Consider the following 16,733-nt stretch of genomic DNA (forward strand, 5'->3'; position numbering starts at 1 on the left):
CGGCATTTTAACGTAATTTTTATTGTTTATTTATGAAAGTAAAAATTATCCTTATAGTTTTAGGGTGGCTGAGATCACCTACAGGGGGTCTGAAGCCACCCTAAAAAAGGTCTAGAAGTGTGTAGGGGCATCTGTATTCGGCCTGAACGTAATGAAACAGGCGTATTGTTTACATCTATTTGACTGCATGCAGCACTGCGCAGACAAATCAATCTACTGTATGACATCAAAGTTCCGCGAGAGCCATTCAAAAGCTTATCACGCTCGCGTTACATTGATCTCATGTGTCAATCGATCTGCGCCGTGCAGGTTGCTAATCTCTCTATTGTGATATGTCTCAATGGCAAATAATCAGACAAAAATGCTAAATTAGTACATAACTACATAAGAACAACCTCTATATTGCGATATGCTCAATGCAAATAATCAGACTAAAAGTCATGTGTTAAACAGTGTTTACTGTTTAGAGAACATGAACTGGAGCTTATTTTTAATTAAAAAAATACCTCAGCATCAAATATTGTATTTAGATAACATTGTATTTTATAAAATATATAAATAATGACTTTTACACGATATAGAAAACTAAAAGATATTTATTGACTGATAACACTTTACAGATCTTACAACACACACTGAAAAAAATGATTCATTCAATTTACTAAATTTATTTAAGGTAAGTGGTCGTAATCAATTTATTTTAGCTACATTTAAACAAAAAAATTATAAAAACCATTTTTTTTTTAACAAATTTTTGTTTAATTGTAGCTTAATTAAATTAAATAAATTAGCTTATTATTCATATATAATAAGAATAACAATGATACATTTATATTGCGCTCAAAGTGCTTTAAATATGGAATGAGGGATTTCATTCAGGATGAGCTATTTGCCATATCCTCTACTACACCATAATATATAAAAAACAAACCACTAATTACACCAAATAACACTCATTATTCAGATTTAAAAGCGATTTGGAAATACAAAACAAACTATTTGCTGCAATACTGATAAACTATCGCTAATAACCCCATCAACAAACCAACAGAAGCATTTTTTCCGTAACACCAAACGTCACATGAGGAAATCCAAAGTTGCATCGAGTGGTACCACAAAGCCAGCCGTGACAGCGGAGATAGTCGCAGATGTGACTGTTTATGTAACCGGCAAAAGAAAATAACACATATTGTCTACTCGTCAGCCTACATGAAACACGACTACCCTCTACAGGTTTTGTATTTCCTGCGCTGAACAATTTGACCCCCCTTCGATAGAGTCTCGCAGAATGGCGGAGGTACTCGCGGCATTCTTCTCTCCGAGGTGGGCTTTTTAAAAGGCCACATCTGTACAGCATTTATCAACAATGTGTAACATTTTCTTTTCTAGTTTCTCATGACTCCAGGAGTCTCCTGTCTAAAGATCTGCTGCTGTGTCCGATCTGTGTGGATGTGCTCACTGATCCAGTCACCACTCCATGTGGACACAACCTCTGTAAGAGCTGCCTTACACAGTGCTGGGACATGAGTCAACACTGTCGCTGTCCATTATGTAACAAGAAATTCACCAAGAGACCTGAACTGAAGATTAATACAACACAGAGAGACGTTGCAGATCGATTCAAGAAGAACAGTGGTTCTGACAAACCTGAGGTTCTTTGTGATGCCTGCAGTGGAGAGAAGCTGAAGGCCCTAAAATCCTGTCTGTATTGTGGACTGAGTTTCTGTAAAATTCATTTAGAGCCACATTATCATGTTCCAAAACTTAAGAAACACAAACTAATAAACCCTGTGGAGAACCTGGTGGCCAACATATGCCAGAAACATGAGAGAGTTCAGGACCGACTGAAGAAGATAAAAGAGATCAAACACTCAGTAAAACAAAGCAAAGTGTGTACAAACATGACATGAGTTAATATCTGATACATTCAGTAGTTTTATTTTTATTTGTAGAAATGAACAAAGTTCACTATCAGTGTTATCTGATGGAAGTGAAAATGTGTTCCTCCTTTAGAGAAGCACAGAGAAAGAGAAAGCAGACAGTGTTAAAGTCTTCAAAGCTCTGATTCGCTCCATTGAGAGAAGGCAGGCTGAGCTGCCGGAGATGATGGAGGAGAAGCAGAAAGCAGCAGAGAGGCAGGCTGAAGGACTCATTAAAGAGCTGGAGCAGGAAATTAGTGTGCTAACGAGGAGAGACACTGAGCTGGAGCAGCTCTCACACACTGAGAAGCATCTCCACCTCCTACAGGTCAGTGTTCCTCTCTCTGTTCACTGACAATGCAGAACATCACAGAACAACACTCACCATGCTGAGGGATTTCTGCTCTCTCCTGCGCTACTGTAGATTTACTCCTACATGTGCAGCCCTCCACACACCAAGAACTGGACTGAGATCAGCATTAACACTGGTGTGAATGTGTACACTGTGACGACAGCTCTGTCTCAGCTTCAGCAGACTCTGAATGAGAAACTCACTAAATCACTCAATGACAAGTTAAAGAAAACAGGTGAGAAATTATTTTGTACTTTAGATTTGATAAAAAAAAAGTCTCTAATAATAGACTAAAGTAGATGTTTTGCAAAATCTAAATATTAAATACCAATAACTGATCTGAAAGCTAATGACAGTGATGTTTTGTTGTAATTAGTTTCCACAGAACTGAAGAGGATTCAGCAGTATGCAGGTACAGTGAGCTTTCTGAATTCCTCTCATATTAAAATGTGGTGCTTTACACCTCTCCTCTTGTCTCATTTAACCATCTCCTCTTTTGAATTCCATGCCATTTCAGTTACCTCTCCAATTAACCTTGTTATCATTGTTGTTTACCGCCCTCCTGGTCCCCTAGGTGACTTCCTGGAAGAAATGGACACACTGCTTAGTGCTTTCCCTTCTGATAGCTCCCCCCTGACAGTGCTTGGTGACTTCAACCTCCCCTCTGACAAGCTACATTCTTCTTCCCTCCTGTCTCTTCTTGACTCATTCACACTCACACTCAACAGCTACATCCCCACACACAAAGGAGGCAATGTGCTGGACCTGGTTTTCACCCGTCCTTCTCCAGCTACAGACGTGACTGCTACCCCACTACACGTCTCTGATCATCACCTGGTATCCTTTACCATCACTCTCCCTACCCTACCTAAAACTACCTCTCACCCCCTCGCTCTTACCCGCCGCAACCTTTACTCTGTCTCCCCTTCTTCTGTAGCTTCTGGCACTCTTTCTTCCCTTCCTGATCCTGAGTCTTTTTCCTCACTGCCCTTGGACTCGGCCACAGATACTTTCCTCTCATCTCTTTCCTCAACTATGGACTTCCTCTGCCCTATGTCCACTAAACCCAAGAAAACTTCTTGTTCTGCTCCTTGGCTTTCAGATGTGCTGCGCAACAATCGAAGAGAGCTAAGATCATCAGAGAGAAAGTGGAAGAAATCACAACTTGATGCAGATCTTGATTCTTACCGAACACTCATGGCCAAGTTCTCCTCAGATGTGACTTCTGCCAAGACTTCCTTCTACAAGGAAAAGCTTGAAGCTTCCTCACATGACCCTCGGAAATTCCACAACATCATCTCTTCTCTGCTCAACCCCCCGGTTCCACCTTCTTCATCCTCCCTGACTGCAGAAGACTTTGCTTCTTTCTACCAGGAGAAGATTGAGGAAATCTGCCGGACCTTCACTTCAGCCCCGACTGCACTTACATCTCAGAGTATGGACTCCCCTACACCTTTGTTGTCACATTTCTCAACTGTAACAGCAGAAGAGATTCTAAAACTCATCCAGTCTTGCAATCCTACCACCTGCCCATTGGATCCACTCCCTTCCACTATGCTCCAGACCATCTCGCAAGACCTTCTGCCCTTCATTACAACTATCACCAATAGATCCATAGCATCTGGTCAGGTACCAACTACCTTCAAGAGAGCAAGGGTTATTCCCATCCTGAAGAAACCTGCTCTGGATCCATCAGACATCAGTAACTACAGACCGGTATCACTTCTCTCGTTTCTTTCAAAAATTCTTGAACGCATTGTCTTTAATCAACTGTCTGTTTTATCTTTTGCATTTAAAAAAAAAAAAAAAAAAAAAAAAAACACCTTTGACACTTTCATTGTAACTTTGAACAAATGTTTTAAACTCATGGTATCTTAAGTATGTAACTTAGTGAGCCAGCATTAATGTATTCAATGTTAGAGATTTAAGCACTTATGTACGTCGCTCTGGATAAGGGCGTCTGCCAAATGCTGTAAATGTAAATGTAAATGTAAAATGTACATATCAGCATTACACCACTGCATCATCAGACTTATTTTCATCTGTAGATCTCTCCAGATAAAAGGAGTATTAAAGTGTCTCATTATCCTCCTCACTATAGCTCCTTATTACTGTCATGCACTAAAGCCCTTAATGTCAGCACTTCCTGGTTTGCTGCACCACTTCCAGGTCAGCAGCCATCTTGGATTTGTACTTCCAGGGCGGCGGCCATTTAAGGTGTCAGGCACTATAAAAGGACGCTGCCTTCACATGGTCCTTTGCCAGATGGTTTTCTCAGCTTGCTCTGTGATTCATCCAGCCTTCACACCAGACCTGAGGACCCGCCTCAGAAACCTGGCTCAGACCACCGCGGCCCATGAGAAGCAGATATCTGACCATACGAAGGCCATCAATGAACTCATCAACCGGCTCAGCGCTCTCTCCAGTTTAGCCACCTTGGCACCAGTGACTCTCGGGACCGTTCCTGCTCCTCCGGTATCGACTCCAGCCCGGGAGCCACATATGCCTCACCCTGAGCGTTTCTCCGGAGAACCAGGAATGTGCCGGCCGTTCCTCATGCAATGTGCAGTCATATTTGAGTTGCAACCCTCTGTGTTCCCATCTATTGCTCCAAGGTGGCTTATGTTATCTCGCTGCTGACCGGCAAGGCCAGACTGTGGGCTACCGCCGAGTGGGAACGTCAGTCATCTCTCTGCCTTTCCTATGAAGCATTCAGCAGAGAGCTTCTCAAGATTCGCATCTCTACCTAAAGCCTTCACTGACTCTGGAGCAGATTCTGAGTTTCTGGATGAAGAATTGGCCAACCAACTGGGCATCAAGACTGAGCCATTGCCGTCGATTCTCCAAGTCTGGGCGCTGGATGGCCAGATTTTACATAAGGTCTCACATCGAACCCAACCGGTACAACTGACGGTTGCCGAACATCACCACGAGTGGATAACATTCCTGATAATTCCATCGCCTCAAGCGCCCATAATGCTGGGGTTCCCCTGGCTTCAGAAACACAATCCCCACCTGGACTGGACCAGTGGCCACATCTGCCTTCACTGCCTCAACCCAAAACCCCAGACTCAGCATTCAGTCACTGAAGAACCTCCACCAGACCTCAGTTCTGTACCCCGGGACTACCATGACTTAGGAGTTGTCTTCAGCAAGACCAGAGCCTCGGTCCTCCCTCCTCATCGGCCCTACGACTGCGCCATTGACCTCCTGCCTGGAACTACTCCCCATGGCCATGACACAGTACATCCAGGATTCTCTCAAGGCCGGCATCTTTCGTCCCTCTTCATCTCCAGCGGGGACAGGGTTTTTCTTTGTGGGGAAAAAGGATGGTTCACTCCGCCCTTGTATTGATTACAGAGGGCTTAATGCCATTACCATTAAGAACCGGTACCTCCTGCCTCTCTTGACCTCTGCCTTTGAACTCCTTCGTGGAGCTACCATTTTCTCTAAATTGGACCTACGTAATGCCTACCACCTTATCCGTATTTGGGAGGGAGACGAGTGGAAGACGGCTTTCAATACCCCCTCAGGTCACTATGAATATCTGGTCATGCCATTTGGCCTGACCAATGCGCCGACAGTTTTCCAGGCCTTGGTCAACGATGTCCTGTGAGGCCTTCTGAACAAATTTGTCTTTGTTTACTTGGACGATATTCTGATCTTTTCCCGCTCCTTGGAGGAACACAGAAATCATGTTCGAGTCATGCGCCAACGCCTCCTTGAGAACCATCTGTATGTGAAAGCAGAGAAATGTGAATTCCACACCACCAGTACCACCTTTTTGGCTTCATTCTCTCACCCGGCAGCATACAGATGGACTCCAACCGGGTTAAGGCAGTGAGGGACTGGCCTACCCCAGAGAACAGAAAGCAGCTTCAGCGCTTCCTGGGGTTTGCAAATTTTTATTGCAAGTTCATCAGGGGCTTCAGCACCGTAGCTGTCCCCCTACATCGGCTAACCTCCACACCTCAAGCCTTATCTGAGGTGTGGAATCCTGAGGCTGAGCAAGCTTTCACCAGACTCAAGGACCTCTTCACGACAGCCCCCATCCTGGATCTCCCTGACCCAGACCGGCAGTTTATTGTGGAGGTGGATGCATCTGATGTCGGCGTGGGGGCCATTCTGTCTCAGCGATCCGCCAAAGACTACCGGCTCCATCCCTGTGCCTTCTTCTCTAGGCGCCTCAGTCCGGCTGAACCGAAATATCCTATAGGCGAATGGGAACTCTTGGCCGTCAAGTTGGCCCTGGAGGAATGGCGCCACTGGTTGGAGGGTGCTGGGCAGCACTTTCTAGTCTGGACGGACTACCGGAATCTTGAATATCTTTGCTCGGCCAAGCGTCTGAATTCCAGACAAGCCCGTTGGTGCCTTTTCTTTGGGTGTTTTAATTTCACCCTGTTCTACCGCACAGGATCCAAGAATGCTCTATCACGGCAGTTCACCATGGAGGATGATGGAGAAACTGTCGTGGAGCATATACTTTCTTCCTCCGTCATGGTCCGAGCCCTTCGCCTGGACATTGAAAGGAAGGTCCAGCAGGCCAGCTCCAGTCTCCCGGTCTCAGAGGGCTGTCCAGAGGGAAGGTTGTTCATTCCTGACCATCTACGCTCCCAAGTCCTCCAATGGTGCCACAGCTCTCACCTGTTCTGTCACCCTGGCTCGGCCTGCACCTTGTCTGTCCTCCAGCAACGCTTCTGGTGGCCTAAGATAAGGAAGGATGTCCGTGAGTTCGTGGCGGCATGTCCTGTCTGCGCTCAGCATAAGACACCTCGGGGTTCCCCAGCTGGCTTGCTCCGTCCGCTTCCTGTCCCCAGACGGCCCTGGTCTCATGTCTCCATAGACTTTGTTACGGGCTTACCCCCGTCCGCTTGGTTCACCACCATCCTCTCTGTGGTGGATCGATTCTCCAAGATGACCCATTTCATTGCCTTTCCCAAACTTCCGTCAGCCAAGGAAACAGCCCTGCTCATGCTCCAGCATGTCTTTCGCCTGCATGGCCTCCCACACAACATTGTATCCGATCGTGGACCTCAGTTCACCTCCAACTTCTGGAGAGAGTTTTGCCAGCTCCTGGGGGTCACCATCAGCCTGTCTTCTGGGTTCCACCCTCAGTCTAACGTACAAACTGAGTGGCTGAACCAGGAACTAGAGAAAGGACTTCGCATCCTCTGCTCCAAAGAACCCACATCCTGGTCCTCTAATCTGGTGTGGGTGGAATACGCCCACAAATCCCTGCCATCAGCTGCCACGGGTCTCTCCCCCTTCCAGGCCGCATATGGATACCAGCCTCCACTGTTCTCCAAACAGGAAATGGAGGCATCAGTTCCCTCGGTTTTTGCCCTGGTCAGGCGCTGCCGATGTGTCTGGAGAAAGGCACGTGCGGTCCTACTCTGTTCTTCCAGGTGCTACGCCCGGTGGGCCAATCGCAAGCGCTGTCCGGCACCCCCGTATCGTGTTGGTCAGAGGGTCTGGCTATCCACCAGAGACCTGCCGCTTAAGGTTACCTGCAGGAAACTTGCCCCACGCTTTGTATCTCCAAGGTGCTCAATCCAGTGGCGGTCAGACTCAAGCTCCCCAGAGCCCTACGTATTCACCCTAGCGTCCATGTCTCCAGACTCAAGCCAGTTCAAGCCTGCTCGCTGGTTCCCTCCACCAGGCCCCCTACACCCGCCCGGTTCATTGATGGGGGCCCTGCTTACACTGTTTGCCGGCTCCTGCGTTCCAGATGTCACGGTAGGGGATGGCAGACGGTCCAGAGGATCGCTCCTGGGTTCCAGCTCACCACATTTTGGATGCTGACCTCATCGAGCAGTTTCATCGTGACCATCCTGACCAGCCTGGAGGGAGGTCATGAGACGCCCAGTGGAGGGAGGGGTACTGTCAGCACTTCCTGGTTTGCTGCACCACTTCCAGGTCAGCGGCAATCTTGGATTTGCACTTCCAGGGCGGCGGCCATTTTAGGTGTCAGGCACTATAAAAGGACGTTACCTTCACATGGTCCTTTGCCAGATGGTTTTCTCAGCTTGCTCTGTGATTCATCCAGCCTTGTTCCTGTTCTGCCCTGCCTGGTTTGATTTGGTTTGTTTTTGGTTTCTGTGTTTTGCCTGCCCTGTATTATTCTGCCTGCCTGTGTACCAGATTATTGGACTGTTCTTCATTCTGTGTTTTCGCCTGCCCTGTATTACTCTGCCTGCCTGCCTGTGTACTGGACTATTGGACTGTTTTCACTCTGTGTCTTCGCCTGCCCTGTATCACTCTGTCTGCCTGTGTACCAGTTTATTGGACTGTTTTCACTCTGTGTTTTGCCTGCCCTGTATTACCCTGCCTGCCTGTGTACCGGATTATTGGACTGTTTATTACGCTGAGTGTTTGCCTGCCTTGCCTGATTATTGTGTTGAACTCATTAAAGACTTTAATTATTTACATCGGCATCCTGCATTTGAGTCCTCCCTTCCGGCCAACCCTGAACTTAAACCCTTTTCTACTTTAGAAACACTGATCATCTTCTTACCTTTCACTAATAAAATATTGCAGGAACAGATGTATGTTTGTACAGAGATTAACTTTATACCTTTTTTAACTGCATGATAAAAGATGGATTTCTTTGACTATCAGTGGTAAATGTAATCTTTATGCTGTCCAAAAGGTGAGAGTTTTAAAGTCATGCAGTTAGAAAAGAGTTTTTACACCATGCAGTGTTTCTGTCATTTACAGATAAACTTGAACATAAGTCATTTTTACATTAACACTAACCCTAAATAAGTGTCTTTGATAAAATATTTTTTTGTACCAGTTAAAGAAAACGTGTAGAAATTCAGGCCTGTGTTTTTCAGACCTAAACTACAGACACAGTTTTCTGTATAGAGACAATTACTGAACTATTTTGTCCATTTGTATCAAGATTTTTCCTTAAATGTGTTTCTCTTATGTTCTGTGCCTCTTTCTGTCTTTCCTGAGTGATAAAAATCACAAACACAAATATATCACTAAAGTAAAGATGCAAAAGGAAAATATTTTATATTTCTCATCAGAATCAGGAAAATCTCTATATGTTCTCACTGATGACAGAGAGAGAGAGAGAGAGAGAGAGAGTGTTTGGGAATGTGTGGTGTGAGTGTGTGTGTGTGTGTGTGTGTGTAAATGTGTAAATGTGTAAATGTGTAAATTAGTATATCTGCTTATGGTGGTGTGAGTTATGATTTCTTCAATCTTCATCATTTACCCAAACATCTACCTTTTAGTGTAAAACTCTACCAAACAAACAAGTAAACAAACAAATAACTAACAAACTTGAGAGGAAACATTTAAAATGTGATTATTCAGTATCCTATCAGGTAACACAATACATGTCAAGCTCTTCAACATTTCACTGAATTCATATGGATCATTTTATTCTCACAAAACACAGAAATAAGGCATTATGTATTTGAACAAGCTACAGTAAGTTCAGAAGTACAGACTCTAGGAAAATCCACTGGTGTCCCAGATTCTCCTCTGTCTTCATCATATACATAGTAAAATGTTCAAATCTCACTATAAGAAGAAGCAGCACCTCTGGAGCAGAGGGCCTTTTGCACAGGGGCCCAGCAGGGGCAGCTTTAACCCCAATCCTCTGCTCATCAACACAGAGACTTAACCACTTTAACTACCACTGCCCCAAAGAAATAACACCAAATAACAAACAAATAAATAAATAAATGATGTTTATATGTGGGGGCATGGTGGCTTAGTGGTTAGCACATTCGCCTCACACCTCCAGGGATGTGGGTTCGATTCCCGCCTCCGCCTTGTGTGTGTGGAGTTTGCATGTTCTCCCCGTGCCTCGGGGGTTTCCTCCGGGTACTCCGGTTTCCTCCCCCGGTCCAAAGACATGCATGGAAGGTTGATTGGCATCTCTGGAAAATTGTCCCTAGTGTGTGTGATTGCGTGAGTGAATGAGTGTGTGTGTGTGCCCTGTGATGGGTTGGCACTCCGTCCAGGGTGTATCCTGCCTTGATGCCCGATGATGCCTGAGATAGGCACAGGCTCCCCGTGACCCGAGGTAGTTCGGATAAGCGGTAGAAGATGAATGAATGAATGAATGAATGAATGTTTATGTGTTTTAATCACTTACAGACTGCCTTCATTTGGACTTATGCTCTGTATAATATTTTTAATGAAACAATCATAAATGCTTGTGGACAACAGATAGATTAGACATGAATGGATGGACTGAATCAGTAGATTGACTGAATGCGAGATAAAATGATAGGAATTATGTAGAGACACTATGTTGAGACACTATTATGTAGAGAAATTTTACAAAGCTAATTTTATTTCAATTAATTTATTTTAATGTAAAAAATGTCTGGAAGCAAATTCATTCACACCAAATCTATTTATTAAACGTGATGATTTGTAAAACCATAAATAGTATGAGTCACATAAACACAGGAGAAATAATTTTTATATAAAGTAACTGGTAGAAGCTCTAGTGCAGAGACATTATTGTTGATGACAGCTAACTGGAAGTAAATGTTACACTAGATACTTTTAATTTTACTTTCCATATCAAAATTTTCTTATGTAATGAGAAGTTATGTGAATCCATGTGCAGGAGTTAAAATTTAGATTTAAGATTTAATTTACATTTTTTAGATGTTCAGAGATTCATATTTTATAATTCAGATTTTCAAAATAACTGTTTTGTGTCCTGACATTAAATAAACCCCCAAAGGTTTGAGTCCAAATTCCACAACTTGGAGTAAATCCCTGTTCTTTCCCCTTCACTGTTCAGCTTTATGATTGGATTGAATTCAGCTTCACTTGTAGAAATGAAAGATTCTAGATATTAGTAAAACATTGTGTGGAAATAATGAATGATTCTGAATGATTTGTTACACCGTGTATGTGGAAAAGTGATGAGTATAAAACTCTTTGTCTATCAGAGGGGAATGTTGTTGTTTTGCTGGACAAAGAATGCTGAAAGATTTATAATCATACAGTTAAAAAAGAATATAAAAACACACAGTTTCTCTCAATCACTTGAGAGTCCCATGTTTTATTTCTAAATGTAAAACGTCCCAGATTTTTATCACTAGAGACACTCAAGGTTTTTACCTCAAATGTTTTTCTCTCATGTTCTGTGACTCTCTGTGTATTTCCTGAAAAACAAACATTACAAACACAAATTAATCACTAAAATTTCAGAAGGAACCTTTTTATATTTCCTATCTGTAACAGACTCCTATTATAAACTGTATTTTTGAAATTTCAATGAAATAAAATTTAAAAAATCTACAAATCCTTTTATAAATCAATAATGAATATGATCCACTGGATGATGATGTAATATTTTTTACATGTTTAATCATATCACACACTGTGTTTCTCTCAGTGGATGTGACTCTGGATCCTGATACAGCTCATCCATATCTCATCCTGTCTGCTGATGGAAAACAAGTGACAGATGGAGACACAAGACAGAATCTCCCTGATACACCACAGAGGTTTAATTGGTGTATCTGTGTTCTGGGAAAGCAAAGTTTCTCCTCAGGGAGATTTTATTATGAGGTGCAGGTCAGAGGGAAAACTGACTGGACATTAGGAGTCACGAGAGAGAACATTAACAGGAAGAGGACAATTACACAGACTCCTCAGAATGGATTCTGGATTGTGATCCTGAGGAATGAGAATCAGTATAAGGCTTGTGCTGGTCCCTCTGTCCGCCTCACACTGAGAGAGAAGGTGGAGGTTGTGGGGGTGTTTGTGGACTATGAGGAGGGTCTGGTCTCCTTTTATGATGTGAAGTCCAGATCTCATATCTACTCTTTCACTGGTCAGACTTTCACTGAGAAACTCTATCCATTGTTCAGTCCTTGTTTCAATGAAGGAGGTAAAAATGCAGCACCACTGATCATCTCTCCTGTATTTAACACTGAATAAATTTAAACCTCACAAATTTGATCATCAGATGGTAAGAGTAAAAAGAATTTGTTTACTTTTTTGGTTAGATTTTAGAAACACATATATCATTTTAAAATGCTGTACATATTATTTTAATACCTGGTTTTAATTGTAATCCTACAGTCTGTTTGTTATGAATATGTGACATTATGACTGTGGAACTTTGTCATTACAAATCACATATTAAACTATTTATCCAGCAATCAGGATATTGTGTGTTTGTTTTTTGTTTATGGGAATGTATTTTATTTCGCTGTGTTGGTGTGTTTTTTGTTACATTATAAATAGTTGGAGTAATTCATAGTTTATTTATAAGATGAAAAAATTTGTTGTTATTCCATGATGGAGGGAGGGGAGAGAGAGAGAGAGAGAGAGAGAGAGAGAGAGAGAGAGAGAGTGAGAGACAGAGAGAGACAGAGACACAGAGAGAGAGACACAGAGAGAGAGAGACAGAGAGAGAGATCCTTTATTTGCACAAGTCACGTAAAAAACAACAATCAGCATGACTCAATAACTATATAAATAAATAAATAAATAAATAAATAAATAAATAAATAAATAAGAGTATTAAAATAATTCAAATAAATTAGGTTAACTGATAATACTAATAATCATCATTAGCTTAGCTCTGGTGCAAAGCATAGTTCTCCTTCAATGACAGCACATAGACCATTGTTACAACACCACACTGACTGAAACATGTGCAGGTTATTCATGCTGTTATAGAAATTCAAATCTGACAGTACTCTTGATTTTTGGTTAACGGTGGTTTGTACAGTGTCTCCACTCTGGTTTAATATCATCATTAAAACCAAGTACATTTCTCCATGGGGTGTTGACCCTCACACTCAGTTTATTCTTATTTAAAACCTTAACACAGGCTCTGTAGAGCAGCTTCCCCGACACTGTCCCAAAGTCCATCTCCCCCTCGCCCCGGCACTCCAGGAGGGGAACTTCACACCCGTCGAGGTCAGGAGCGATGATCAGCTGGGGAAAGGGTTCCTCCTCTGCAGGACCGGTCTCTGTATACTGATAGTCCCTCAGCCGAACACGCTCCTCAGATGTTAGGGATGACCTCCAGCGGTGGAAGAGTTGACTGACAACACGCAGGGACCGCATTCCCATACGCGCTGCCAGGTCCTCCACCTTCGACAGGTCAGCTCCCGCGATGTTCACAAGCTCCCGGAGTGTCACAATGCCTGTGGAGATATTTTAAGAAATAATATTTAAATAATATTTTAATCAGTTGCTACTTTCATTCGTGCATTTAAAAGTAGCATGCAATTTTAAATAGTTATGCAATTTTATATAATTATTTAAAGACTTATTTGGTTAATATGTTATTATTAAATAACTATATACACTTGTATTAAGCCAAGGAATCTGTGCATTATTCGTATCGTATTGGTTTTTACCTTCTCCTCTTGAAAAGTTGACACAGTACAATCATCAGATGTTGAGGTTCTCTTTGGGAGTGACAAGATTGGACAGGATTAGGAACGAGTACAACAGAGGGACAGTCCATGTTGGACGTTTGGGGGACAAAGTTAGGGAGGCAAGATTAAGATGGTTTGGACATGTTCAGAGGAGGGAGAGTGAGTATATTGGTAGGAAAATGTTGGACATGGAGCTGCCAGGCAGGAGGCAAAGAGGAAGGCCAAAGAGGAGGTATATGGATGTAATTAATGAGGATTTGAAGCTAGTGGGTGCAAGTGTTGAGGATGCAGAAGATAGGGATAGGTGGAGAGAGATGATTCGCTGTGGCGACCCCTGAAGGGAAAAGCCAAAAGAAGAAGAAAGATCGGTTTGATCATTAACCCTTCATGACCTTTTATGTCACTTCACCTAGGATGAACCAAAATCCCATTGTCTGACCTTTTTGTTGGCAAAGTCACTTATGAGGTCTTTGAAGTCCAGCTGTCTGCTTAGTTGGCTTTCAACTGAAAGTCAGGCAAGGCTATTAAACCTTTCTTGAGTTTGTGTAGACCTGAGATAGTTATTGACAAGCTTCAACTTGCTGAAAGCTCTTTCTGCACCAGAAACAGAGACATGTAGGGTGCAGAAGATGTGCACTGCAACACACACCTCTCCAAAAATGCTCTGGAGCTGCATCCTGTAGATTGAAATTTTCTCTGATTGCAGAATTAGGTTTCTGTCTTCAATGGACTGCAGCATTTTCTTCCATACAGTGAGAAGTACTATGGCTTTGAAGGACATGAAGTACTGTTTTAGACCACTGGCCTCTGACCTAGCTTCATTGGTTAAACTGCACTTTGCAAGGATGGTGTCCAGAGCTTCTATAATTGATGGCAAGTGGTTTGCTACAGGTTTACCTGCAGCTATGTGTGCACTCCACCTGGTCTCTGATAAGCGTTGAAGGGAGCAGCCTGTCTGACTTTTATTGCCCAATGCTCGGGACTTGCACTAAAGAAATTGTACAAGCGGTTCAAACAGCCAAAAAATGTGGAAACATCAGGACAAGACTCTGCTGCTTGTACACCAACAAGATTCAGAGAGTGCGAGGCACAGGGTGAATATATGGCAAGAGGGTGTATTTTCTTTATTTCAGCCTGAACCCCTTTTACTTTGCCGGACATATTTGCCCCATTATCAAACCCTTGTCCTCTGCAATCTGAAATTTACAAATTTACAGATCCCTTTCCTTCAATATTTCTTCCAAGATCTTTTTTCCACAATAAATTCAATAAATTCATTTTGTGATTCTGAATATGATTAAATGCATCATCAGCAGACAGGTGCGTGACATAATGTTACTTTTATATGTATAAGCGCTTTATACAATATAATGCTTGCGACATGCGTCATGACTCGTATCTAGTTTTTCTTATGCGCGCCGGTAATAAAAAAAAAATATATAAATAAAAATAACCTGACAGCCCGGCAACAGTTTTCCCACAAAAGTAAATCGGGCCCCGAAAAGACACCGCTAAACTGTCATAAAGAATGTCTTGATCGACTGGGATACAGCAGCTCTTTTGGCCTCCCTCTCCTTCTTTTCATGGCGTTTCTGGTTCCCTGATTTATGTTTTCGTATCATTTTCAATCCAGGTCATCCAGGTTGTTTCCCAGGTCAGTGTCAATCCACAGAAGCTCTCCCAGTCTGTAACTGTGAGAAACTTTCCCTGCACAGAGCACCTTTCCTGAGCTACCTGTCTTAAAAGCAGAGGGACACTGTGATGGACTTTGGATTGGCCTGAGACAGGGGGAAACCGGGGTACCCGGAGGAAACCCCCAAGGCATGGGGAGAACATGCAAACTCCACACACACAAGGCGGAGGCGGGAATCGAACCCCGACCCTGGAGGTGTGAGGCGAAATTACTATACTTTTACTAATACTTTTGCTAACTAGTCCTAGGTTTTTTGCCTGATCAAGACCAATCCAGTGCAGTAATATTCTCTGGAGTCTCAATGACAATAATTTTTGAAAAAAAGTCGAAATTTTGATTCAGGGTCCTTAAGGGGCCCCAAAACGTTTGGACTGTGAGGAGCCAGTTTTACTAAAATGTCAATAACTCAAGAACTAAATGAGCTATCAACACCAAACCTGGGACACGTGTGAAAGAGGTCAAACTGAGGTCACGATTGTTTGTTCTTGTTCTCTCTCTCTCTTTGCTCCACTATCTATCTTTTCAAATCCCTACCATTGGACATCTGTCAATCTTCATTATCCTGTGTGACATCACAGTCCAAACACAGTTCTAGAATCAGAGATTCTTCTGATTCTAGAATCTCTGAGCCCTGAGTTAGTGCTCTCCTCCAAGCACATTCAGCTTCAATTAGAGGGCTCTATTGTTGTTCATTTGGTTTTAGTATGTCAGACGGTTCATGTATCCCAATTTCTTAGTTATTTTGTGTATAAAAACTTGCGGGTCACTTTGTGTATGTGACTTGCCGGTCACTTTGTGTATGTGACTTGAGGGTCACTTTGTGTACTGTATGTGACTTGCCGGTCACTTTGTGTATGTGACTTGCGGGTCACTTGTTCTGCATCTGGATGCTTGTGTTTCTTGGCTTTATGGATATGACTTTGTTTATTTTAGGGAAAACTGGACAGGTGAGTACTTCACATGACATATATTGTGCAACACATTGGTAAGCTTTTCTGTATTAGAGACACTAGGTTAGGAGCGGGTGCCACCCTCTGTAACTTGCGGGTCACTTTGTGTATGTGAAAATCCTTTAAGGCCTTAAACCCCCTAAAGGCCTTAAACGCTTGAACCCGGGAAATGCTGCTTGCAGCTTTAATTATTATTATTATTATTATTATTATTATTCCGCCCTAGAAACGATCGTGCAGCCCAAACCATAAAGCCTAGAGAGCTCAAACTTGGTCAGATGGTAGTACTGGTCACAGTTACTCAGGGCCAAGGTCTCAGCGGAATCAGACAATTTGGGGCACTTCAGCACCCCTCAACGCTTTTGTGCCCATAACTCCTAAACCGTATGTCCAAATCTCAAGTGCTTTATATCATTGGAATCCTTGGCTCATGAC

General features: G+C 43.0%; 1 protein-coding gene across 1 annotated transcript; it reads left to right on the forward strand.

Annotated features, from left to right (window-relative positions):
- Positions 1-1,081: 1,081 nt before the first annotated feature.
- On the forward strand, positions 1,082-12,449 carry LOC132859419 (E3 ubiquitin-protein ligase TRIM39-like). The gene is made up of 6 exons (XM_060890172.1): positions 1,082-1,109; positions 1,390-1,889; positions 2,014-2,247; positions 2,344-2,506; positions 2,657-2,683; positions 11,651-12,449. Exons 1-6 carry the CDS (start codon positions 1,082-1,084, stop codon positions 12,196-12,198), a joined length of 1,500 nt encoding a protein of 499 aa, XP_060746155.1. The 3' UTR covers positions 12,199-12,449.
- Positions 12,450-16,733: the final 4,284 nt, after the last annotated feature.

The sequence above is a fragment of the Tachysurus vachellii genome, chromosome 16, assembly GCF_030014155.1.
Source record: "Tachysurus vachellii isolate PV-2020 chromosome 16, HZAU_Pvac_v1, whole genome shotgun sequence".
Classification (NCBI taxonomy): Eukaryota; Metazoa; Chordata; class Actinopteri; order Siluriformes; family Bagridae; genus Tachysurus; species Tachysurus vachellii.

Bases quoted from the DNA above. Each gene is read 5' to 3' on its own strand.
- LOC132859419 (XM_060890172.1), top strand. From the start codon at position 1,082: ATGAGGAAATCCAAAGTTGCATCGAGTG. The intron at 1,890-2,013 runs GTGTGTACAAAC...TTCCTCCTTTAG, and splicing joins ACTCAGTAAAACAAAGCAAA to AGAAGCACAGAGAAAGAGAA. The intron at 2,684-11,650 runs GTACAGTGAGCT...TGTTTCTCTCAG, and splicing joins GAGGATTCAGCAGTATGCAG to TGGATGTGACTCTGGATCCT.